Source organism: Eschscholzia californica, unplaced genomic scaffold (genome assembly GCF_041429995.1).
Source record: "Eschscholzia californica isolate CP2 unplaced genomic scaffold, dmEscCali1.0.p SCAF_6, whole genome shotgun sequence".
In the NCBI taxonomy this organism is placed as follows: domain Eukaryota; kingdom Viridiplantae; phylum Streptophyta; class Magnoliopsida; order Ranunculales; family Papaveraceae; genus Eschscholzia; species Eschscholzia californica.
The window spans coordinates 8,051,748-8,078,319 of NW_028238483.1; the positions used below are offsets into that span (position 1 = coordinate 8,051,748).

At 37.0% G+C, this 26,572-nt stretch overlaps 2 protein-coding genes across 5 annotated transcripts; one reads left to right on the forward strand and one right to left on the reverse strand.

Annotated features, from left to right (window-relative positions):
- The first annotated feature begins 1,153 nt into the window (after window positions 1-1,153).
- On the forward strand, window positions 1,154-11,230 carry LOC147531557 (Ubiquitin-like superfamily protein). 4 transcript variants are annotated; one of them, XM_086651239.1, is made up of 17 exons: window positions 1,154-1,661; window positions 1,943-2,073; window positions 2,670-2,787; window positions 4,039-4,146; window positions 4,607-4,689; window positions 4,786-4,857; window positions 5,067-5,210; window positions 5,349-5,418; window positions 5,508-5,680; window positions 5,821-5,985; window positions 6,072-6,143; window positions 6,229-6,361; window positions 6,445-6,647; window positions 6,794-6,953; window positions 9,467-9,666; window positions 9,793-9,876; window positions 10,795-11,230. In XM_086651239.1, exons 2-17 carry the CDS (start codon window positions 1,951-1,953, stop codon window positions 10,801-10,803), a joined length of 1,917 nt encoding a protein of 638 aa, XP_086507365.1. In that variant the 5' UTR covers window positions 1,154-1,661; window positions 1,943-1,950; the 3' UTR covers window positions 10,804-11,230. The 4 variants fall into 4 exon arrangements, with proteins under 4 accessions (XP_086507365.1, XP_086507366.1, XP_086507367.1 ...); XM_086651240.1 differs by having other exon boundaries at window positions 1,162-1,628; XM_086651243.1 differs by having other exon boundaries at window positions 1,519-1,661; window positions 2,670-2,974; window positions 3,023-4,146.
- A 3,909-nt stretch (window positions 11,231-15,139) lies between these two features.
- On the reverse strand, window positions 15,140-20,168 carry LOC147531558 (peroxidase 43-like). The gene is made up of 4 exons (XM_086651244.1): window positions 19,831-20,168; window positions 19,571-19,750; window positions 19,311-19,473; window positions 15,140-15,744 (listed from the first exon to the last, which is right to left on the reverse strand). Exons 1-4 carry the CDS (start codon window positions 20,044-20,046, stop codon window positions 15,329-15,331), a joined length of 975 nt encoding a protein of 324 aa, XP_086507370.1. The 5' UTR covers window positions 20,047-20,168; the 3' UTR covers window positions 15,140-15,328.
- Between the last annotated feature and the right edge of the window lie 6,404 nt (window positions 20,169-26,572).

Below are 26,572 nucleotides of genomic sequence, written 5' to 3' on the forward strand. Positions count from 1 at the left end.
CTCAAACCGAACCAGACCGAAAGAAGTCGGTTGACGATTTGATCCGCTCGGCTTCAGTCGATGACTTAGTCAAACCACCATTGAATGGTAGAAATGAGCTTTCATGCTCCTAGGATGATGTTTAAAGTCCAAGATGTATTTAGTGATGATAGTTAATTATTGTATTTGTTTATGATGTATCCATACCGTGTTTATGTAATGACTCTTAGAGTCCATGTCAAAAAATAAAAATGATATTGTAATAATATATTTTGTATGACATAATATATATAAAATAATATCATATTGGTTATTAATCTATTTATCATAATACATTACACTTTCATAGACATGAAATCCATTAATGTCCATACAATTGCAATTAAAATTGTCAATGAGAATCTATGAAGGATTATGCAATGTCAATATAGATGTCATTGAAATGATAGTGAGAATCTATTAAAATCCGTGGACTCTCTATTGTCAATGAAAATGTACATGGACACGAAGTCTATGAATGTCAAAAAAAGTCTTGATTGATTACACCCCCTTACTTTAAGGCCAGCGCTTTGGGGAAATCAAAATAGTTCCGGGGTGTGAAGACTTTGTCAAAAACTGGTCAACTTTAGTTGACCAATATATTTCTAATGGTTAAGGGGAAAACAAATTTGTTGACCATTTATTCTCTATTCCAGCAAGGGTCGACGGAATCCGACTACCACCATCATCACCAAAATCCACCCACCACCATCATCATTTGCATCTTTCTCTCTCTCTCCCTCTCTTTCTCCTTCTCTCTCTTTATCGATCTCACTGCCTTTCTCTCTCTCACTATATCTCGTTCTCTCTCTCATTGTATCTCGGCTTCTCCGATCTCCAAACGCTAATACTCTGTCTCACTCTTATTCTCCCTAAACTCTCTCGCTTGCAGTTTCAAAATTCGCGATCGGTCGACCCACAAAATTTCGTGGGTCTGTCGACCACGAACCATTTCGTGGGCCGACTGTCCACGAAAAGTTTGTGGCCGGTCGACCACGAAATGTTTCGTGGCCGACCTACCCACGAAATGTTTCGTGGTCGACCGCCCACGAAACCCTCGAGGAGGGTTAGGCAAAACCCTCCTCGAGGTCTTGTTCCGGCGAAGGAAAAACTTTCATTCGCTGGAACTGTGAATGAGTAAGAGAGACGGTAAGAAAAAAAGGGAGAGGGAAAGAGAGGGAGAGAGAGAAGGAGAGAGATTGGCAGAGACAAACTATAAGAGAGAGAGAGGAGAGGAGGAAGAAACAAAAGGAGAAAATGGTGGTGGTGGTGGTTGTGGCCGGAGGTGGTGGCCGGTAATGGTAGCCGAAGTTGGTGACCGGAGTTGAAGAAGAAGAAGAAAAGTTTGTTTTCTTGAAAAATCTCCAAAATTTCACATCTTCCTTTTAAAATTTTCACCCCTAAAATTATTTCCCCAAAACGCTGGCCTACTCTAGAAGACGGCAAAATGTTCACCGATCTCAATAAAATTAAGATGTCCTCCAAGGTCTATAATTTTGCGTACTAAATAAAAAGTCGGCATCCACTCTCTCCCCTAACCCCAAAATTTTAAAGCCAACAAAGAAGAGAAGAAACGAGGAGCTCCGCGGGCTGTAGCAGACAACGCAGTAGTATAGTTCTTCCTTGCTTTCAATCCGAATCTTGTAGGGTTCCCTTCCAAATCCTCTGATTAATCTCCTCTACTGAATTTGTTCTTCTCCAAGTCTTTCAAAGCTCTCTATTTGAATTGATTCATAGCATCTACACAATTAGCTTTTGTATAATCTAATCTTTTCCTTTCCACTTTCTTAATTAACCTTCTGAAAGTTGATCACTTTTTTTCAATTTTGGCATTAAGTGGATTTTGGGGATTGTTTTCATCTCTATAGTTGGAGGGTTTCTAATGATTGTTCATCTTATACTTTTAATTTTCTTGGTTCTTCAGGTGTGACGATGGGAAGTAGAGGGACTATCGATGGTATGGCTGTTGATGGGGCTGAATGTTCTGAAACGACTGTGGAGATCAAGATTAAGACTTTGGATTCTCAGACATACACTTTAAGAGTGAACAAACGTGTATCTCACTTACACCACTCACTTTGTTTGTTAGGTTGTATATATATATATATATATATGTATATATATATATATATACATATATATATATATATATATATATATATATATATATATATATATGTATATATATATATATATATATATATATGAGAATAGCCCTAGGTCGGCTCTTCTCATTGCCAATTGGTAGAGTTGGATGACTACAAACTTAACATGGTAGAGTTAGGTATGATAGGTTTAAAAGCCACACGTGCCGAAAAGGAAAAAACATGTGTTAGGCTCAAAGAACGCCACACTTGAGGGGGCGTGTGAGAATAGCCCTAGGTTCATTGCCGATTGGTTTTGAGTTGGATGACCACAAATATATATATATATATATATATATATATATATATATATATATATAGACACTTAATAGTTTCTTGTTATTTAGTTTTGCTGTTTTCTTTTTTTTTTTGCATAAAAGTTTTGCTGTTTTCTTGAATTTGACTATCTGCTGCATAGTGCAAAAGAAATGTCTCAAAAATGCTTTTCTTGTTATTTAGGTTTGCTATTTGTCATAAAGTTCTAATTGATAGGTCCCTATCCTGCAGATGCCCGTTCCTGAACTCAAGGAACGGATAGCAACTGTGACTGGTGTAGTATCTGCGCAACAACGTCTAATATGTCGCGGGAGGGTGTTGAAGGATGATCAGCTTCTATCTGCTTATCGTATCCTTACTATTTCGATTCTTACAATTTGAAGGCTATTTTTAAGTTTTAGATCATGTGATTAATATTGGTCTAGAAAAGAAAAAGTAAGCTTTATTTAAAAGTCATTAATGAATGGAGTCTCGACTAAATATTTATATGACTTGTTCAAGTGTTCCAGCGGTGCAAATTGTCAAATATAAATCTTGTATATATCGTTTGTAATTATAGTGTGGAGCTACTTCTGGGAGCTTAGAAATCGTAATGATAATGAAAGAGAGTCGCACTAAAACAGTTTGTTGAAGCTCAACTGTTTGAAACACATAGATTAAACATGCTCGACATATATGATGCAGAGTAGTAGATAGGTACCGAGGAAAATAGATGAAGTGAGAACAGTTGATTATCTTAGTTACTGTACTAACTTGTTTGTGTTTGTGCATCTCCAATTCATGAATGATGTGATAATCAACTTGACAGATTCTCTATCCACTTAAATCCAGAATAAGAACTGCACACCAATACTGCTAAAGGTGCACTTGGAGCCTTTGCTTGAATAAGCAGCCAATGTCTACTTGATGTCACACCAAATTGTGGGTATAGCCTTCAACAGGTGTAAACCAGAAAAGAATACAGGCTAATATGAGTGGAGCTGTAAAGCAACCATCAGAGAAGCCTAAATAGTAGTCAAGTTTCAAAAGAAGCCGATATAGTAATCTAGTACATGATAACTTTTCGTCTCTAAGATATCCCTCTCTCAGAGTTTAGAGGATATTGTGTTTTACCACATACAAAATATGTTTCCTATCGGAAGCGATGTACTGGAAGTGGTAATGTTAGTCTACCATGCTCCAGTAAACCACCATATAAGAAAACACTCCGTATATAAAAGTGACAATGCTACTGCTTGGAAAACTTTCATTGAATTAAGATGAGGAACCTTATCCTTCTCGCACAAACTGGTCCTTTTGTTGCAGGGAAGAAAGAGCCGAGGTAGTTTTAATATGACCTTTCTATGACTTAAGATGAGCAACCTTATCTTTCTCGCATTCATTGTGCATTTGATTTTGTTGAACACTTCTGTTTTTGTCTTAATATTTATTTGTTTCATTTGGATATTGGGACTCTTGCTTGATAAAGAAAATATTAGGGTTGACAATTATCTTGTATTGTTTGTCAAAAATATAATAATCTTGTGTTACTATTTTGTTTCTTCTTTTGTATAGTAATTGTATTGTTTGGATATCGTACGTCTTGCTTAATACAATTTAGATGTGGAAGATGGTCATACATTGCATTTGGTTGTTAGACAACCACAACCCCATTCATCTGCATCCACAGAGAATTCCATGGGATCTGGAAGCTTACCAGCTCAAGCAGGTTTTTTTTTTCTAATTTAAAAAACTTTTATACGCTTATTCCCTTTTACTTAGTGAAACTATTCGTTTTGTAATTGATAGCTTCATTTTGAATTTGTATAGTGAAACATCTCTTACAATAGAAAGGGGGCACCCCTCATTTGTTGGATTGAGAATGTGAAAGCATTTAAATGTGAACAAAAGTGCCAAAAAAAAGCGTATAGGCGCTTAAGCCCTTATACTCGAGGAGGCTGTTTATTCATAAACTTCTGCATTTCCCCTTAACCTATGGATGGTTGTTAAATGGTTGTTCTGTTTCCGATTGATAAAGAGCCTTTGTAGATGCCCAGCGTGTGTAAAACAATAAAACTTATTGGAACAAGTGTGCATAATTCTAACAATCTATTAGCTAGATCCAGCTAGTTAACACATTTTCTGGTTTGTGGTAACTGGTCTTTCTTTATGTACTATGTTTAATCTAGGTAATCAGGTGCCTCGTAGTGTAGTACTTGGAACATTCAATATAGGTGAACATGGGGATGGGGGTATGCCAGATCTCAATCAGGTGACACAATTATAAATACATATGAAATTTGACAAGTTTTTGTATGTTTACTTTTGCCTGATTACATCAGTCTTTCTTGGCTATCTATATGAGCAGATGGTTACAGCAGTTCTTAGTTCTATTGGAATCACAAACATTGGAGGTGCAAGTGAGGGAATGAATCCTATGGTATATTTCGTAACATGACTTTTCCTAGCTCATCTTTCCAGTTTTAAGTTTGTTAGTTTACTTGTTTAGTCTTTTTCACACAAGCGTCGACCCTGCCACCATTCCATCTCCTTAAGATTATGAGCCTTCTTCAATGCCCAATAGATAATATTGCTGCAAATTAAAGTAGTAAGATTTAGGTTTTTATGAAGTTGCATTCCTGTTAACAGGAATCTGGAGCAGTAAGATTTGGCAGAACATCCGTTGCAGGTAATGTAGAGCCTCAGCAGCCCTCTCCTGCAAGGAGTCAATTTGACACATTATTTGGGGCTTCTCATTTACCAACTGCGGCTTCTTTGGGACTGCATCCGCCAGTACGGTTTTATGCCTTGCTAGTTTCTATCATGTTGTTATTTTCCCGCATCTAATTTTCATTCCTTCATCGTATTTGAAATGTATCTTCTGCCAAATATATTGGTATTAGTGATTTAACTTATCTACCTTTTTGTCAGGTTATTCCTGATTCTTTGACTACTTTATCGCAGTACTTGATCCATTTGAGGAATGAATTTTCTGTGAATGGTTAGTAAACTTTCTTCTCATTGTATGTTATTTGCAATTTTCTTGAGGTTTCCCATTTCCCGAATGAATATGCATGTTTGCAAGAATAGGACAGAGCAGCAATGGTTGCACCAGTAGCCCACATATCAGTGAAGGACAGGAACAAAGTGGGTCTGACTCACGTCCAGCTGGTCGACCAGGTCTGCCATCACCAGAGTCCTTGGCAGAAGTTATGCGGTCTACACGAGAACTGCTGATTGAACAAGCTGGAGTATGCCTATCTGTATGTGCTGAACTGCATCTTTTATGTAGCTAATGTTATACCCAGATGTTAAGTAATAGATCTCATAGTATTCTTAACTTTGAGGGATAATAATCTGTAGTAAATTTTGTTTTATGGCACGTAACTTTGCCACTTGGCAGGGTATTGCAAGGCAACTCGAAGATCAGGTAAATGTGACCAATTCCTCAGTTCGAAATGGTATACAGACAAACGCAATGGCAACAGGAGTTCTTTTGCAAAATTTGGGTGCTATGCTACTTGAGCTTGGTCGCACAACTATGACCCTTAGAATGGGCCAAACTGCAGTAGGTTTCTCTATTTCATCTTTTCGTTGTGTTGAACTCACAAATAATCCCTCGCTGCTCATTTTAATGGAACTTGTTCTTCCCAGTCTGAAGCTGTGGTTAACACTGGACCTGCCGTTTTTATATCCTCATCTGGTCCAAATCCTATAATGGTCCAGGTTATACTCTTAAATTTTTTTCTTAAACATAGTTTTTTCCTGATGAAAACTTTTAATGTGATTAGCTAGTCTTGTTTTCTAACAGCCTCTTCCGTTTCAACCAAGAATGGGTTTTGGTACGATCCCAGCAAGAGCTGTAAATTCTGGTCCTAGTGTGGTTGGTGGAACTCTTGGTGCTGGGCTTCTCCCAAGGAACATTGATATTCGGATACTCACAGGTGACTGTTTTCTTTATTTAAGCATTTATCTGTTTTATCGGGCCTTAATAATGATCAACTCCAACTAATAGAAATTGTTTTAGGGACTTCAATGAATACACAAAACGTTGACCTGAACGAACCCGCCAGTTCACAGCAAACCACCGCAGGAATAGATATTTCAAGAAGTTCTGATCGTGCAAATTTTGTTCAGCGAGTGACGTCATCAGTACCAGGTCAATCTTTTAACATAGAATCTGGAGTTCGAATGCTGCCAGTGAGGACTGTCTTAGCTGCAATACCATCGGTAAACTTCCTACTTCTAATTCACCTAACAGTTTAGGGGGTTTATACCATCCACTTGTAGCAAGAGGTCAATATGTAACTTCTGGGCAATTGAACAGTACAAGGGGTTCGCAATCATCTATTAACACCACTGCTATTGAAACACAGGTTCATGCTTCTGTAGCTCAACCACAACATATAGCACCAGATTTTGTAGAAGGAGCTCGTGTAAGAGATGGTAGTACTACCACTACATCTGACCCAACCGTTACACCCCCTTTTTCTGCATCGGGTCCTTCAACTACAATTCCCCAACATGCTGGGCAAGGTACAAAACTGGGATATAATAGTTTCATACAATTTTATTTGGCGTAGCTATTCATGGTGGCACAATATGTACTTTCTAGGTTTAGCCTCGATGTGAAAGCTAGTTACAGTTTTCTAGGTGTTATTTCTTCTACCACGGATAACTTAATTGTTGGAAGAGGCATCCATTTATCTCAAACTAAATGGGTAAAAGTTGCAATCAAATAACTATCTAATCACCAAAAGAACACATCAAATGCTCCTGAAGAAGTTCACGCCTTATCTCGTCAATGAGGAACTTATGACTATGAAAAATTTCTTAGATGTGAACACCAAAGTCAACTCTGTCAGTTGTTCAGCTCTTTTCCTCTTAATCAAATCAAATAATTCAAAGAAAAAAGACGTAGTCAATCATATATTTCTCGTGGTCGAAAATAAATATTTAAGCAATGCTGCAATACAATTTCGCTCTTCATTACAGAGCAACCCGGCAGTTTGTAATGCCTATACAATCTAACATGTTTTCTTCGATTTAATCCAATTCTGTGTGGTAATATGACTATAATCTCTTTACATCTGCAGTATGTACTCCACCTCAACCTAGATATTCTGATGTAGGACAGAAATTGGAATATGGAATTGAAGAAGAAAATAACTTGATTATATTATAGATAGGCACTAGCATCACACTAGTACAAGCTAGGAATCACTCCTAGAACCCTTAGGCATCACGCCTTTGGGTTATTTGCATCACACAAATATATTTCGCTTGAATAGCTGCTGGAAAATCTTTGTCTGTCCTCGAACAACAAGAAAACGTGCCTTATATAGGCATAAAACCGACCCTTGACATCTTCACTTTTAAACTTCTAAACTCCTAGGACACTAAAAGACATTAAAGAGGCACAATAAGACATTAAAGAGACACTAAAAGACATTAAAAACACTTAACCATCCTAATTAACACTTAGAAACTAGTAGAATTTCCACAAAGACATGTGGATCAAACCCACTTTATTCAAGGTTCTAAGTGGGCCATTCATCTAAGACATGCCAAATCAGAATTTGGGTCTTACAATTCTTCTTTTGACGTCTTCCATATGCCTTAAACAGTTGCTGCCATTTATCTCTATCAATTCTCCTGGGCTTGAGAAAACTCGACCCCGGCGAGTCAAATGCATACAATTTCTCATAAAGGTCTTGGTCAAGTACTTTGAACTCATTGTCTCTATCAATTCTACCGGGCTTGAGAAAACTCGACTCTGACGAGTTAAATGCATAAACTTTCTCATAAAGGTCTTCGTCAAGTACTTTGATCTCATCATCTCTAATCCATGTATAATCAATAAGTGGGTGTCCCTTCCATTTTATCCAATATCCTTGATGGCAATCCACCTCGATAGAAACACTTTGATGATCAACAATGTCTATAGTATCTTCGTTTTCCACTTTCAGAGATGTGGTAACGAGTCCAACAACAGATACACGGGAACTATTTTCTTCCTCTTCTAGGTCACTATACTCATAGGTTCCATAATCAAACAAAGTTTCATCTTCTTGAGCTTTCTCTTCATTATTTCCGGAGTGCTCATCTCCTTTGGCAGTTTCAGAATGATTAGCAAGATGGTGTGTTTGAGTTTCCATCTTAGCTAGTCTGGTTTGCATATCGTTGAGTCGTTCTATAATTTCGAAAATGACATTGTCTCGTTCATTATCAGTTAATCTTCTTCTAAGTCCGGATCTAGTTGCCATCACGTAACCTTGCTCTGATACCAAACTGATGTAGGACAGAAATTGGAATATGGAATTGAAGAAGATATAACTGGATTATATTATAGATAGGCACTAGCATCACACTAGTACAAGCTAGGAATCGCTCCTAGAACCCTTAGGAAAGGATTTCGTCACGCTGGTCATCAGTTATTTTTTCTCGAAGATTTCTTTGTGGAAATTCTACTAGTTTCTAAGTGTTAATTAGGATGGTTAAGTGTCTTTAATGTCTTTTAGTGTCTCTTTAATGTCTTTAATGTCTTATAGTGTCTCTTCTACTGTCTTAAATGTCTTTTATAATGTCTTTTAGTGTCCTAGGAGTTTAGAAGTTTAAAAGTCTAGAAGTAAAGATGTCAAGGGTCCGTTTTATGCCTATATAAGACCTGTTTTCTTGCTGTTTGAAGACAGACAAAGATTTTCCAGCAGCTATTCAAGCTAAATATATTTGTGTGATGCAAATATCCCAAAGGTGTGATGCCCAAGGGTTCTAAGAGTGATTCCTAGCTTGTACTAGTGTGATGCTAGTGCCTATCTATAATATAATGAAGTTATTTTCTTCATCAATTCCATTTTCCCATTTCTGTTCTACATCATATTCTTATAAGCTTTAGTGCTTTATACTGCTCTTGTGCACATCTGTTATCTAATGATGCTAAGTTTCACCCCGGAGTCTTATTCTTTACCATTTTGGGATGCATTACATTTTATCAACATCCTTCAAGAAATAGAAGTTCTTTTCAAATAAAGTCGATATTCATCTTGCAGCGGAGCAAGAAGAGACTAGAAGTGCTGATATGCAAGAGGCTGCACCAAGTTTGGGTATCAATGAAGGCATATTCTTCTCCCAAGTAGTTCATCAGCTTATGCCGTACATATCCCAAGTCACAGGTACTGAACCAAATGTTGCTTCACAGACAGGAGAAGATGTTTCCCAGCATAGAACTTCTCAAGATTCCTCAGCTCGTGTAAGTATACAATAGCTTCACCGCCTTTTTAGGAAAATGTATTACATGTTCTTTTTCTTGTTTATGCTGGGAAGAATTAGACAGTCAACCATATAGTGAGTGAACTGACACTTGAATTTGCTGTAGACTGAGGAGAATATTATTGGTATTGGGACCTCACATGAACGCAGTGATCCATCACCACCTTCTCCAAGTTCGAAACGCCAAAAGGTATGATCTAGAATTTTCTTGAAGCGTGCTTCTTGTAAGGAATATTGTGAGAAGAATCTATTTATTTCTAAATTGTCTACTTTCTTATTTAGTTATAAAAGGAAATAAGACGCCCTACAGATGATCAGGAGACTCGGAAGTTATTTTCCTACGCGTACAACTTAAGCTAACTCGAATCAGAAGTAGAAAGCGATAAGAACCAAACTAAAGAACAACTTAAGGAACCAAAGGATTAAATCCTATTTGGCCCCTGTATTTTGACCAACTTGCCCTCCATATTTCTGTAGTACACCATTGGCCTCCTTACTAACAATTACTTTTCAACCACAAAAAAAATTATTTCAACAACCATTTTAGCTAATTAGCTTTACATGCTTTTTTCATGTATATCGTGCCTTTATTTGTTAGCTCCATCCAATTTGTAAACTGTTATCCTTTGTCTTTTTACTTTTGTTGTTAACTTGTTCATACTACTAACGATATTATTGATATGAATAATAAATTTATTAGGGGCTTTGTGGTAGTAACAGTAATGATAGATATTTTGCCCCTATAATGAATGCAAGTAGATATTTAAATGTTAGCTACTAGATGGTGATACATGTTTAACATACATAGAGTGTTTCTAAGATTAGGTTAGTTTCCTTTAACTGCTCGACTATCACTGAAGTAAGATTTACCTAAAGACACCTGGAACTCCAACAAGATATAAGATTTTGTCATTCTCAAATGATCCCATGCATTTGGATGCTATAAATGACTGTAGAGTGTTTTTCCCCAAGAAAGTTTTCTACGTTGTCATTGTCTTGAAAAATCTGAAAGAATATATTATCGGCGCAGTTGATCTTTAGCTTGCGGGTCTCCCTAGTCCCTCCGACAGAATTTTAACAATTGCATTTTCTTGTTTTTTTGATGCAGAGAGAGTGATATTTTCTGAAAAGACATTGTAGGAAATCGGTTATATCATTGGTGCCAATGATCTTTAGCTTGAGAGACTAGGCAGAGAATGGCTCATGTCCGGGTGATTCAGGTAAAAATGCTCTCTCTCTCTCTCTCTCTCTCTCTCTCTCTCTCTCTCTCTCTCTCTCTCTCTCTCCCCTCATATTTATTCATGCTCTAGATGAGGTGGTTTTCATCTCTATTCATCAATTTGTAGTAACTTTATTCGGGACCATAGACATATAGATAGAAAAAACTGATATAAAAGAGAAAATGTGGTTTAATTTCTTCTCTCCCTAAGATGTAATATTGATGCCTTTACCTGATATAAACCAAACAAATCAGTTTTTTTATATCGGGGCAGTGTTATTTTCACTAAATCTTATTTTTCCAGTTTATGGATGAGTTTTTATCATTTTTTGTTGCAGGAAGATTTTATTTTTGTAATATTACACTTTTTCTTTGCCAAATTGGGGTTAAAACTATTGAGGATATTCTATACGTCAAACATGCAGGATTACATGATACTCATTATACATTTGGAAACATAATAAAATGGATTGCTTTGTAACTGTCTTAAAGATATTTATAAAATCTGCAAAGGTCAGGGAAACTACCCAAGAGGTAATCATTAGACTAATCATACTTAATTTATATCCTTAATGGTACAGTGGTAAAGAACAAGTGTATATTGCGATAATTTTGTAAGAAACAACTCAGAAATCTACTCGAACTAAAAGGATAGCCAGAGTATATCTTAAGAAATAATCCTAGTGCCCAGCTGGTTCTCTCCGTTCCCGAGTTGACTGTCGAATTAGTGGGGTTTCAGTTTCAGGTTCTTGTTCTTCGTGCTCTAGTTCTGCTTCAGAAGAATTTTGATTTTCTTATTCATTTCTAACATGAATTGTGATAGTCTCCGGTTTCTCCTTTGAAGTGCTATCATTTGTATGTACTGTCTTCTATAAATATCACGTCCATGTTGATTATCACTGTGGGCAGTGGGATCCCATCGGCGGTGTCCCTTAATACCATCAACATACCCTAAGAAAATACATATTATGGATTTTGAATCTAGCTTTGATGTTTCTTGGGTATTGGACATCACATACACCGGACTTCGAAACATTATGTAAGCGAGAATAGTCAGCTGTTTACTTCACCTTTCCATTGGCGTCTTTAGATCGATTGTGGTTGATAGAAATTGATTGATCACATAGCATGCGGTCTTAAATTGCTTCCGCCCAAAATGACAGCCATTACTGAAACTCTTAACATTGCTTTTGTTCTTTCCAGCAAGGTTATGATCATCCCTCTGCTACTCCATTTTGTTGTGGAGAGTGTGCCTCAATTAACTGCCTTGTGATACCTTCTTCTTGACAAAAAATTTCAAACGAGACCAGTAGATCTCTTTCATTGTCTGGCTTTAGACACTTGATATTCTTCTTGCGTTCAAGTTTTATTTACACTTAGAAATTTTTGAAAGGTAGAAATACATATGCCATCTTTTTGATTGGATACACCAAACATCTCCTGGATTAATCATCAATAAAAGATACATAGTATCTCGCACTTCCTAGGGATAAAATCGTTGATTGCCACACATCAGAGTGAAGAAGTTCTAAAATAGTCTTGCTTCTATCATTTGAACTACTGAACTTCAATCTGTGCTGCTTACTTGTAACACAATGCTTAAAAAATGGCAAGGAAACCTTCTTGAGCCCTGGAAGAAGGTGTTGTTCGACCAAAATCTTCATACCTTGTTCTGATATGTGGCCGAGTTTTCGGTGCCAAAGATTCGTTGATTCTTCTATGAACTTGTTGATGCAACTAACATCTTGTGAACTTGTTGATGCAACTAACATCTTGTTGTGTTTCCCCTTAAACCATGTACATATTAGCTGTTATCTTTTCCTCTTTTATGGTTGCAAGCGCACCTTTGACTACCTTCATTTTCCCAACTTCAATATAGGTTTTACACACGAGATTATCTAATTGGCCTAAAGACGACAAATTTTCTTTAAACCTTTAACATGTCGTACCTCATGGATACTGCAAACAATACCCTCTTACAGATTCAGTTTGATGCTACCATTACTAGCAATCTCCACAACATGATCATGTCCCATGTACACAGATCCTCCAGAAGAGGGTTTGTATTTATGGAACCATTTTCTCCTGCGTGTGGCTCTTGTGTCCATAAGCCAAATTTCAGCAAAAATTCTTCTGCCCTCATGAACTGTAGTTGCTTCGCTGTATAAAATTTTGCTTTCATCCTAGGTATCCGCTACACAACCATGAGCGTTTGATAACTCGGGACTTTTTACTTCTCTCTTTTTGAGATTCCAACACTCCTGAATGCCCTTTCTTTTCACAATAATGACACTTCGCATTCTTCTTACTCCTTGATTTTGATTGACTCTACTTTTGACTCCCATTTGAGCCACGTTCCATTGATCGTTCTCCCATCATCGTTAAAGCTTCAACATGTTGTGAGCTTTCTTGTCTATCTTCTTTGTTCTTGTGATGTTTTTCTTCTTCAAGAACTGCAACAACAATATCATCAAAGGACCGAACTACTGTATTGTTGGTAATATTGATAATGAGTTGATCATATGAATCAGGTCGATTTTGGAGTAGAATTTCTTCACGTTCAAACGTGTCGATGTTATGCCCCAGTGATGTACGTTGAGAAAATAGAGTATTAAGGGTGTTGATATGCTTCGTTACTTTTGTCGACTCCATCATTCTAAGAGTGTAGAGTTTGCTCTTTAAGAAGATTTTATTGTGTAGTGATTTGGTCTTGTACAACTTTGTTAAAGTATCCCATATTTCTTTCCTTGACTTCTTCTCGGTTACACTTGACAATATTCTATTGGCTAGTGCTAGGTGCAGATGGAAATAGCATTGTCATTTATCTTGTTCCACTTAGCGTCATCAAGCATATCAACTTGCCTATCTAGAATCGCTGCCAAAAGTTGTCCTTAGACACCTAATCGCGGCCGAAAGTTGTTCTGTATCGTACTTTGTTGCCATTATTTTGGCGTCTCTTTCCACTAATCAAACCAAACTGATAAGAACCTGTGTTCTAATACCACTGTAGAATGGTTGTGAGTCTTAGACACCTAATTGCAACTAAAGTCGAATAACAAATAACACAAAGATGAGCAAGTAGATGGATTGACTTAAGAAATGAATTACAACTTCTTTTTCTAAGTAAGGAGAGAGCAACTATGAACAACTACTCTCTTAAACTCAGGAAAATTACTATGAACCTTCTCTTCAAAAGAAAATACAAGTTAGAAAAAATTATACCTTCTCTCTAGGAACACTCTCTCTTTTTCTTTCTCTTGTTGTTGGTTTATGAAGATGGAATGTGAGGGATGATTTAAGGTCATGCTCTTCCTCTTCCTTTATAGTGAGAGGAATGAAATATGGTGTAGACATCTCACAAAATGGGGTATCTTATGAGCTTGTGATGCCCTCTTAAGTGGGAAGAGACATATCACCAAGGTGAGGTCTCTCACTCGCCGTGGGAGTTCCATGGTGTTGACACCTCACATGGACGGTTGACACCAAAATTTACTGTAGCCACCTCAAGCTTCAAACTAAATAACTTTACATTCCTAACAAACGATTAGAGTCTTCAAAAAAAAAAAGCAAACGACTAGAGAGAGAAGAAGATGGGAGGAGAGAGAGAAAGGGAGAAGAAGGAAGAGAGCAAAATAATGGGGTGATGGTTGTCAGGTGTTGGTCGGAGGAGAAGAAAGATTCTAAAAACAATTAACAAGTAATGGTTGTTTGCGGGTGACTATTACTGTAGTGGAGAAAAAATAGTGGTGGAGTTGAAGGGAACAAAAAGAAAAAAGCCAAAAAATTTCACTCAAAATTATTTCTCTACAACGATTAGAAAATAAAACGGTCAACTAAAGTTTGACCAATATTTGACAAAGTCTTTGCATTCTAGAAAATATCTTATTTCCCCAATTATTACTGTTTTGACTTGACTAGTGAAGAGAGCGAAACCAAAGCTATACTTGTGGGAGTTCGTTAGGCCGCAGAGAACAACTATAAATTCATCAACATTGAAGCGACAACCATACCCTAATCCAACATCTACAAAAATTCATCAACATTGAAGCCACAACACACCCTAATCCAACATCTACATGACACACGCACTACAATCCAGTGACAATCTACCATTCATGTTTAGGATACAAGTAAATTTATTCTGCTATTCAACAATATGAAATTCTCCTATATCAACAGAGAATGCAATATCCAAACAAACAACCTAACCAAATGGGTAAGTAAACAGGCGGGCAATAGAATTCGGCATCATATTTCTCTATCTTATTTATCATATGTATTACAATCATATGCTTGGTATTCTATCATCTTCTTCAACAACAAAAATAATTAAACTCGGGGCTTGCAATTATAGCCAGTAAATATATATCAGGATTAGTTCATACACTGATTCATTGAGTGGAATAATAATATCACTAAATAATTAGTTAAACGCCTTGCAGACTCGTCTAATCTCGCCCTGAGAACCTGTCTTAACGCCAATCATCCCCATTTTCACCATCGAATTAACAAAATCCAGCTTAAAAGTGGAAGACCCAGAAATTTCAGCCAAGTACGAATCAATAACTTTCTTCGTAACGTTATCCTCGTAAAGCTTTGCATCTGATTGTAACACTCCAAACCCATCTCTAATATTACGTAATATTTGGTCGTCAAATAACAAAGGACTTCCATGATCCATTGGTAATCGGACATTAACGTCTCCATTTAGGGGGCACTTAGTCTTTAGCTCTTGGAGAAACTTGGGATTGATTGATGGGTCTGAGCCTCCCGATGTGTTGAATTTGTAGAGACGGTCTGTCATGAAGAAGCATGCCGTCGTTCCTATAGTATGTGCTGCTGTATAAAAGGAAAAAATGCCTCAATCAGAACTTTAAGTCTTTATAACTAAAATTCTCTAGGGTATAGAAATAAAAAATTTGAATCTCACAATAAATGTTAGGAATGCAGCAAGAATCATATTATTTAACTCATCAAATCAAATAGAGCAAATTAACTTTATAAGCTATAATTTAAGTGCAAGTTTGATTTATTACTAACTACGTTCGTACTCTCAAGCCCAAGACGTATATGTTCTTTTCAGTTTTTCAGTGTAGAAAAATGTTCCTTTGTCCACCAAATATCTTGGCTATATCTCAGCCAGAATATGCGCCCACGCAAAATACTTTCTCTCCCTAAATCTTGTCTCGCTTGCATACCAGAATGAGATTCATAAAGAGTATTGACCGGACTAGGAATCACGGTTGTTCAACTAAATATATAATAATGAATATGTTGGAGATTTTTCAAAAAGCTTAGTTGATAAGAGTTTGGAGGGAGTTGGCTAATTAAGCACAAATGCCCTGACCGTGAACAGTAAAGATTTGAATGGGTATATCCATTCATTTCAAAAGTGATGAGATACATCCCATGTGATGGGATAAAATGGTATCTCATTGAATTATATAAATTGCTTCTCATCATTTGGAGTTGACACAGAACTATCCAACGAAATTCTTCCTCTCTCTTGCTCTCAAATTTTCTATTATTGACAGTGAGACGAAGGGTTGCCCTATCTATGGTTTCACAAATAAAGATCTGTAACAGTTTTATTTTTTCCCAATTTATGATAATTAAGGCATTTTTATGGTTTGACTATGAGAGATTCGTAATTGTTTCCTTCTCCAATTTGTGATTGATTTACAAATTTATTAAAGGTACAGGAGTTTTATAGATTTGGTGATGAAGATTTGATGATTTGGTTTGATTCGATTTGATGATGTTCTCTTATATTTATGGATTGTTTTACAAAGAAATTCATGACGCCGAGATGTTCTCTTCGATTTGATGATGTTCTCTTCACTTTGGTTTGATTCCTTTTGATGAGTTTTTCAGAGAGAAAGTAATGGCCTCGCTGATTTGATAATGTTCTCTTTTATATGATTTGTATCATTTGAAGCATTATCAGAAAACTACACTTCAATTCAATCAAGAGGACAACAACTTATACAATCAAGAAGACAACATATTATTCCATCAACATCGTCTACTTCGTTCATCCTTCATACAAAATTATTATATATATACTTGTCGACCTTTAGGGTCTTTTCATTCTAGATCTTGATGATCTTTTCATTTTACGACCTTTAGGGTCTTTCATTGTCTTTGTCTTGTTAATTCCTTTCCCTTCATGAGGTACTTTACATTCGAAAGTTCTACAAAAGTTCTGTGTAGAACTTTACTTAAGTAACTCTCATGTAGTTCTCAGAGGAATAAAAATTCTCATACCATGTAATGTTGTGGATCGATTTCACTTATGAATGTAATTGTGGTTTTAATCAAAAAAATAAAAAATATATACTCAGAGTATTTTCGATCTTAGTCAAGGCCTACATACTTTGAACTAAGATAGTTGTTAAAGACTTCCTTGCATCCCGAAAGTATAATTCTATACTCGTTGCCTACTCGTGGTTTTACTAGAAGGAAGTGAATTATTGTCTAAAAAAATCGATTTATCGAGCTTTAAAGTTTCGTGTACAACACCATTTTTCTGAGTAGTTTCTATTTCAATTATTAGAAATATTTTACAAGAGAATATTTAAAGAGAAAAAAGGCAAGTGATGCTAATAAGATCACAGACCAAAAGAAAAACGAAAGCCAGAAGAAGAGGAATCTCACCCCGAAGTGGAAATCAATCAATTTCATATTTAGATTTTTACCCTATTTTATTACTTCCCTTTAATATGGAAATCAATCAATTTCATATTTAGATTTTTATCTTATTTTTATTACTTCCCTTTAATATGCTTTTATTTTTATAACCTCCGTAATATTATAAATAGAGTTAAAGAGGAATCATACAAGTCACTCTAATTTCATTATTTATTATGGTATCTGAGCCTAAAGAACTCAAACCAATATAAGATCCTATATTGGTTTTTTTTTGCAGTTGCGGTAGCTGCTTCCATGACTTCCTTTTGCCGGAATTGTAGTTAGTTTTTTTCTTTGTTACTGGTTTCATTCTTATATCTTTTAGTTTCAATATAAATTTATGGTGTGTTTGGATGGCGGAGTCATGAATCCGCAGATTCATGATTCCTTGGGATTCATGATTCCACGGATTCATGAATCTAAGTAATATCTTTTGGCTTGTTTGGCAACTAAGAATCCTATGATTTATTATTATTTAAGTATTTTTAAACGTCTTTAGAAAAAATATGATTTTTGAAAAGAATAATGATTTTGAAAACAAATAATGATTTTGTAGAAGGAAATATTTTTTTGTTGATTTTAAATTTGAAATTTAGGTCATTAATCCAAAATCCTAGCAAATCCCAGGGGGGTAGGGTGGGATTTTGGTCCAATACAAATTTTGGAATTAGGAATCCTTAGGATTCAAGAGTCCTAGGATTCTTGGTAGCCAAACAGACCAAAGATTCATGATTCCTACCAAATTCCACTTTTGATAGGAATCCTACTCAGGAATCCTGCAACCAAACACACCATTAGTATTTTATAAAACATCTCATCATATCTTGTTCATCAACATTACTACTACGTCAATTTCTAGTCAGCAAACAACAGAGGATTATAAGATAGTTAATTTTTGTTAGGATAAACACAATTTTAGTGCAAGATCAATGGCGCATGATTGTAAGTTTTATCATGAGTAGTTGTTTCTTCCCCGTTAAGGATTTGTATCGGTTGTCGATATCGCCTTCAACACGGGGCCGAATTGGGTCCTCTAAATCCTGAGTGGTATGCTCTCTTTTTATTTCCATGAACCCTCTACGTCTATCGTGATTATGTTCATTAAGTGTAATCCAACTTTTTTGATTTGGTCTCTTTATTCGTTGTCATTATACCATGTTTGCTCGTTACTTTTGTTTTAAGTTACTTGGTTATTTGTTTTATCTACGCCGAACAAAATTTCTTAACAACCAATTTCATGGTCGTCGTGATGAAGGAGAAGTTCAAGATCCGTCTCATGAAGAAGGAAACCCAGAGGAAGAGAAATTTAATTTCAAAGAGGAAGAGGAATCTGACTCCTAAGAGGAAAATCAATTTAACCTAGTTTTAGGCTTTTATTTTATGTTTATCTTTTCTCTTTAATATCTATCTCTTTAATATGTTTCCATTCTTGTAACCTCTTCAATATTATAAAGGGAAATGATAGAGTGCCCAGCAATTTTGCCCATTAAAATGCCCAACTTTCCTTATTTAGAAATAAAAGCGGTCCCCACCGTAGTCAAACTTTGAAAAACCCTTGTGTTTTAGTGATTCCACATCAGCTGGGCAATTTAATGGGCTAAAAACTGGGCACTCTAGCATCTCCCTATTATAAATAGAGCTGAACCTAGACCTCCTCCAGTTTCATAATTCTATTATAGGGGCATTGAAATAAGTAACTTAAATTATTTTTTTACCACTGAGAAGAACAAGGTCTTTGTCTGAAAGTCCTTTCTGCAAGAACTTTGCTTTCAGTTGCTGAATAGATTCACCAACCTCAGGCATGTCTTTGGCTAGTGAAACGTTCGAAATGCGACCATCTCTTCGACCCGTTGGAACTTGATAAACTGGTCCTTTGCTCTACATAAAATATAATATTGATCATCATCAAATCCAACATGCAAATGAAATGCAATATATAGAAAATAAGTAGAGTGACTGTAGTTGAATTATTTACCAAGGAAACAGCATCTCTAGCTGCCATAGCAACAATATCAGCACAAGAAACCACACTTGGACACACTCTTTCTAATTGAGATTTTGCTCTCTCTATCACTTCATACCCTCCAACACCTTGATGTCCAAATGCATCTCTCTCTCTATTACTCCCATCAATTAATATGGAACCATCACATCCCTGCAATATACAAACATAAACAATTAATATATAGAGAGAGAAGAGAGAGTGTAAGAGAGAGAAGAGAGATTGAATGAGACCTCAACAAAGCAATCATGGAAATGAAGTCTAAGCAAAACAGCAGGCAGGTTATTATCAACAACCACAGCTTCTCTAACAACAGAGGTGACAATTTCTTCAGCCTTTGGGCATGTTGAGTTATAGAAACCAACTCTTAGTACTTGTCCATTTATGATTCCTAAGAAACAAGGAACTGTGATGGTAAGAAGATAAAAATAGATGATGGTAAGGGCCATTGGTTTTGAGTTCTTGATGAGAAAGAAAGAGTAAAGTTTGAAAGAGAAGTGAAGAAGAGATGGTAATAATGGAAGGGTTTTGTGCTGATCTAAAATTTATAGCTGTTGGAAACAAATGTCTCAATCCTAAGCTAGATATTTTAACTCCTTTTGTTGTCTCTTTTATACTTTTTAGTTCTTTTCCTATTCAATATATATGGCTCCATATGGTTGTTGTTTTGTTTTTTTATTGCATTCTGGTCAAGTACTATTTCTCCAAAGAGTTCATTTAAAAATAATGACAAAAATTTGGAGTAATAATAAAGTAACTCCTTGCTAACAAAGAGGCCCAATTTTCAATATAAATAAGGGAAATGCTAAGTGTACAAACGATTTTGATTTTCGACAAAATCTTTGATTTGATGAGTCACACGGGTAAAAGAACGGTTTATATCAAAGTCAAAATTTTTAAAAAATTTGTCTTTTAGTGAAAACGAGACATTAAATCACGGATTTTGTCATTGTAGCACTCTCATAATAAATGGATTAATTTCATATTGCCCAAACTAGTGACCAACTAGGAGTTTGTCTCATAAGTGATATGCAATTCTATTTGGTCCCTGCCCTCTGATTATGTCCGACAGTTCGATTTGACCTCTGAATTTTGTCAAACTCTCGATTTCAACATTTAGGGCATTTTTGTAATTATATCTTCTTTTTTTCTCCTCTCCCCCTATCTTGCACCTCACCTTCTTCGACATAAGAAGGTTGTCGACCAGAGATTTTCTACTAGCCACCTTTATAAATATTTTTTATACTCTTTTATCTCGTTCGTTTTATACCACCGCCATCACCCCGTTCACCACCAACACTTATTTTGTGTTCTTTCTCCCCCTCTTCCCCCCTTCTCTGCCTCCTTCTATTTCTTCTTCCCCTTCCTATCTCCCTCCCGCCCACCTCTCTTCATTCCTGCAAAGGCAACAACCCCTTCGCGAAAAATTCTTCTCGATCTAGAAACCCCATATCTAAACGAAGAGGTTGCTCTTTGTCTGGTTTTCAGAAAAAGAAGACTTCATCTTCGTCTAGTTTTCAGACATAGATAACTTTTTCTGTATCTGGTTCTAAACGAAGAAAGTTTCATTTATGTTTGGATATGGGGTTTCACCTAGATCGAGACGAAGTTACGGCGAAGGGGGTTCTCCCCTTCTCCCAATTTATACAGAGGGAAAACGAGATAGAATAAAGAAAAATAGGCATAAAGAAAGGCAGGGAGGGAAGGAGAGACAAAGAAAGAGAGAGAGAAAGAGAAGGAGAGGGAAAAAACATAGCAAAGAGAGAGATAAAGGTAAATTTTTTTAATGTGATAAGTCTTGCTAGTCAGGTGGCGTGGTAAGCTCTGCTTTGTCAGGCGCGAAAAAATCTTAACGGGATAAGCCTTGTTAGCCAGGCGTGGTAAGCCTTGTTTTGTCTGGCAAAATTTTCTTTTAATGTGATGAGCCCTGCTACCCAGGCTGCGTGGTAAACCTTGCTTTCTCAGAAGCGAAAAGATCTAACATGATAAGCCCTACTTCGCAAAGGCATAGGAACCCCTGCTTTGTGAGACACGAAAAAATCTTAACGCGAAATGACATGCTAGCCGGGCGACTTGGTAAGCCCTGCTTCGCCAGACACAGTAAGCCCTACTTTGTCAAACGCGAAATTTTTTAATGTGACAAGCGTTGTTAGCCAGGCGGCATGGTAAGCCCTGCTTCGCGAGGCACAATAAGTGTTGTTTGTCAGGAACAATTTTTTTAACACGACTAATCTCTGGTTTAACATGCATGTAAAATTGAACGTGGTAAGCCCTTGGCCAAGTGTCATGGTAAGCCCTGCTTCCCCAAGCACGATAAGGCCTGCTTTGCCAGACATGGGAAGTGTTTACCAGTCGGCAAGGCAGAGTTACCTCGCTAATAGAATGACTTTATTACAACTAGATTATACAACTTACAGGGGCATGCAAAGATGGTGGATTCTCTAAAAGCATTTTCAAATACGATCTAAGACAGCATAATGTTATCGAGTCATTACACTAACTTATTAACACCTCAATTTTGCGTGATTAGTGTGCATGGATAATCACCAAGTAAGTTGAGGGATGGACAAAAAGTCGAGATGAAAGTTAACAAGATAAACAATAAACGAACAACAATAAAGGAAAACAAAACTCCTTTCTTATGAACACGAGGAACATGTATAACAAAAGAGAGAGAGACAAAAAGAAAGAAACACAGAGGGAGGAATTCCTCAAACAAAATGAAGAGTTACCAAGCGAACAAATAACTCTCTCGCATAGTTCCCAAAGTTGACTGTGGACAGGTTTCTTGGGGAGAGATAACGGATACCCACTTACATAAAAAACCTTTGTAAATCCAAAAGCCTATCTTCTGAAGTATGGTGGAGGAAGAACAAGGGATGGGCCCACCAAAGAAGATTAACACAAACAAAAGTTCTGAGTGTACAAAATCCTTACATTTCTCGATAAACCAATGCTCACTGCTAGGTCACGAATGGTAAAATCTGAGTTCAACCACGGTGAAATGAATGGTAATCGGAGTACAGTTGGGGATGGGTGGAAGAACCTCTTCAACTGAGAAAGAATGCAAAGGAAGTGGGACGCCCCGTGCCCCATAAATAGGCACGAGCACGCCCCGACAATTCACAGACGAGACTCAAATCCAGAAGAATCTCCTCTTCAAATTAGATCGGTTGCACTTGTAAAACCTGCCATGTAAACCATACATTCGCATACACAAACACAACGGAAGCTAAAAAGATACTAAGATCAACTGACATACTCTGGTTCCAAGCCGAACCACCAGAACTCGGTTAACTTATCCTGTACACAACCATATATCCTTTTACAATCTGTGTGATAGATATTTATATATACATTATATGGTTCTCAGTGTATTAAAGTATAACTTTGAAATATAATGAGAAGAAAACTAAAGAAACCAAATAAGACAAATGTGAAGCCACCCCACGCCCTCTACAGACCACGAGCCTCAGCTGTCTCACAATGACAACCAACTACTAAAGAAGTTCCTGCACACTAAGAACTAGTAGGGGGTCAGTAACTCAGCAACACGAGTTAAACTGGTAGAGGAGTCCCAAAATAAAACTACGATAAAAACCTTTTTGTAAGTAAAACATGCACACCATAAGTATATAGAAATCCTAGTCTAACATACAATAGCAGACTTAACTGCCCACCCATGGTATGCTCCTCAATCAATAGAGAGTTACCCAGAGAACTCTATAGTACTTTGACTAGTATTGTCCCATACCAGCACTAACCAAGGTACTAACGTTCTCTCGAGAAAGTGTCTTACTCCTAGGTATGTAAGCCACTCTCCTACTAAGCAACTCCACAATCATTGAAAAGTCAACCTCGTGATAAAAGTCAAAAAGATAATTTATTTTTAAGTTTCCTTATAGGATTTCATGACGACTATTGTGGCAAAGGTGGTGATAATGGCGGTGGTTGTGGTGGCCATAGTGATCAAAGTGGTAGTGGCGTTGGACCTTTGGATAAATGGTCATCGAGGAAGTTGAAATGTGGGTGTAGTGGTGATGGAAATACAATGTTGGTGGTTGAGGTGTGGTGGATGTAGAAATATGGCGGTGGTTGTGTTGGTTGGTGGTAGTGGTAATGAAGATATAATGGTGGAAATGTGATGATGATGGTGGTGGTGGTGGTGGTGATGGTGGTGGAGGTATAGCGTTGGTGGTTGAGGTGTGGCGGGGGAGATGGAAGTATGGTGGTGGTGTTTGACGGTGGTGGAAGTGTGGTGGTGGTGGTAGAGATTTGGTGATGGTAATGGTGTAATGGTGGTGGTGGAAGTGTGGTGGTGTTGGTGGTGTGAGTGTGGTGGTAGAGATATGGTGATGGTAATGATGTAGTAGTGATGGTGGAGGCTTGGTGATGGTGGTGGCAGTGGTGGAGGTGCGGTGGTAGAGGTGTGGTGGTGGTGGCGGCGGTGTGACAATGGTGGTGGTGGTGCAAATTTGTATGTGGTGGAGCGAAAGTAGATAAGAAAAAAAAAAATAAAGTAACATTCGTGTATGCATTGACATAAGTATTTAACTTTGAAGTCAAAAGCAAAATTTTTGAATTTCAAATGAAAGCCAAATTTTAACTCAAGTAAAGTCAAAACTTTTTGCATCAATAAACTAACTTTTTAACTTTTTTACTTAAATAAGTAAAAAAGTTACTTATTTGTGTGTAGCCAAACGACACCTTAACTAGATATGTTTTAGCTTCACCGAATTCGAATAGTCAATACGTCCCTCTAGTATTCGTGTTAGGACAAAAAGTCTATTCTCATCAGTACCCTAGCACGCAACTATTTCACCCCGTTTTGGAAAAGTATTTAGTCTGTCAAACGCAAAAATACTCTTTTCTTTTAAAAACATCCTTCACCCATAATCTCAGCAGATTCAGAACTCGCCCGTTACGTCCTCGACTGAGACAACACTTTTTAAAATATTAGTTATCTTATCACACAGAAGTGGCACATAGTCATATCATAACGTGCATAAGGATCCCAATCACCAAACCAGTCGGGCGGTCCGAGGTGTACAACCCTGAGCCCCGAGGGTAAGAACAAACAGGATTACAGGCCGGTCGAGCGGTCAGAGGTAGCAAATCACTGGACCCCGAAGGCCAACCTAAAACGAGAATCTTGGCAAGAGAGTGGAGCACTACAACTGGCAAGACCCTCATGACTCGTCTCAGTCCACTTCACCAATCACATACAACATACAAAATCTTTATGTTTTCAAAACATCGATTATTACAATCCGTTTCAAAAACCATTTATCTAGAAATCATTTGTAAGGCATTTTGCATATATAAAACCATCTCATCAAGTAAAGTTCACGGTACAAATCTCATCGAAATCAGAGTCTAAATCATCAACACCATCAATAATCGAAACCAACAATACAAGTTTCATTTATATCAAAATTTTAAATCATGCAGATATGATCACCTACCATCTACACATAGTGATGCATGCATATCTCCTACTCCTAGCATGAATCTAGACAATAATATAGTATAGCAGAAAATAAGAGATCATCCTTACCTAGCAACTAGGACTCCGTCCTCCTTCCCTTTGGCTCGAGCAACTCGCTCTACACTTGTTTCGGCTCCCCTTCGAATAAAATCAACACAATAACCATAAATGTTGGATATTCCAACAAGGACTTTGAAATAGAAAAAAGAATCAAGAGAACAAGACCATAAAACATTCATAACCCAAATCAAACTCGCTTAACATTGGAAGAACCCACATGTGACTTTTTTCTGTCTTAGAATCAAAACAACCACATTTAGATTCGTTTCGATCATAGCATGTATCGCTGGAGAGCTTATTAAATTTCTAACATTTCATTAATAGTGTGTCGGTCAAATTCCAATAATATAACCCTCAAAATAGCTAAATACAAGCAGCAACAAAACTGATATTTCCTAACAGCGCGCTGCGCACTATAACAGTCATAACTGTCTCATCTGAACTCCGAAGGACATGTACCATATCCTTTCGGAAACCTAACATCTTAAGCTACATATTATCTCTCGTATAACTTCATTTGGATGCTCAATTAACACAGAAATGCTCGACCACAGACTGCATTACGCAGTCCCCTGGAATCGCTGTTTGGTCAATAATCTAACCCCAATTAACATCTCTAACATTTCTTAAATGACACAGTCACTTATATCCCAATTATATAAACCCTAGAATTCCATCAACCTATAAAAATCCCCAATTTTCAGATCACAAAAACCTAGAATTTATACAATTTAAACCTTCCATAACCCTATTTGAATTTCAAAGGAGAATCTCTTATCATTCTCCTGTAGTGATCACTTCTAGAAATCTAATTGTTGTTTCATCTAACCATCTTCAACAATATCCAACACATGCAAGTTTAACCTCCATTAATAGAGTTTGACATCACACCAAAACATAAAACCAAGAATCATTATATAAAGAACTTAGCAACAAAAGTAACATCCCTGAAATTTCTAATATTTACCTTCAAAACAAGAATCATCTTTGTCTTTCTAAATATCTCAATTTCCCCAACACTTCAACCTTTTCCTCTCAAGTTGAACCCTAAAACCTCCCATGGAAATGAGAAGTAGCCGTGCGATGGGAGCTCGATTGAGTTTGGGGGTAAAAAGCCATGTAATAGTACTTCCGTCCCCCTAATACAGACTTCTGGAAACATGACCACATGATGTGGCGCAATTGTATATATAGTCCCTGATTTCATCTTGTTCGTTTGCCAAACAGTCCCTAAAGCACTTATTTATTTCCATTCTTTCACAGAAAACTCGAGATGTTACAGGAAGGACCGCTTCAATGGAGAACGACGTGCTCATGCATCAAGTAGCAGAGGTAACTAGGCTCTACGAGGAAAGAAACGCCCCAGAAATAGTGATGATAGGCCTGCCGCCTCTGAGCTCCGAAATATTGGAGGCTCCAAGGCCCCA

Bases quoted from the DNA above. Each gene is read 5' to 3' on its own strand.
- LOC147531557 (XM_086651239.1), top strand. From the start codon at position 1,951: ATGGGAAGTAGAGGGACTATCGATGGTATGGCTGTTGATGGGGCTGAA. The intron at 5,681-5,820 runs GTATGTGCTGAA...GCCACTTGGCAG, and splicing joins AAGCTGGAGTATGCCTATCT to GGTATTGCAAGGCAACTCGA. The intron at 9,667-9,792 runs GTAAGTATACAA...AATTTGCTGTAG, and splicing joins CTCAAGATTCCTCAGCTCGT to ACTGAGGAGAATATTATTGG.
- LOC147531558 (XM_086651244.1), bottom strand. From the start codon at position 20,046: ATGGCCCTTACCATCATCTATTTTTATCTTCTTACCATCACAGTTCCT. The intron at 19,474-19,570 runs GTAAATAATTCA...TATTTTATGTAG, and splicing joins CTAGAGATGCTGTTTCCTTG to AGCAAAGGACCAGTTTATCA. The intron at 15,745-19,310 runs GTAAAAAAATAA...CCTTTTATACAG, and splicing joins AGACCTTGTTCTTCTCAGTG to CAGCACATACTATAGGAACG.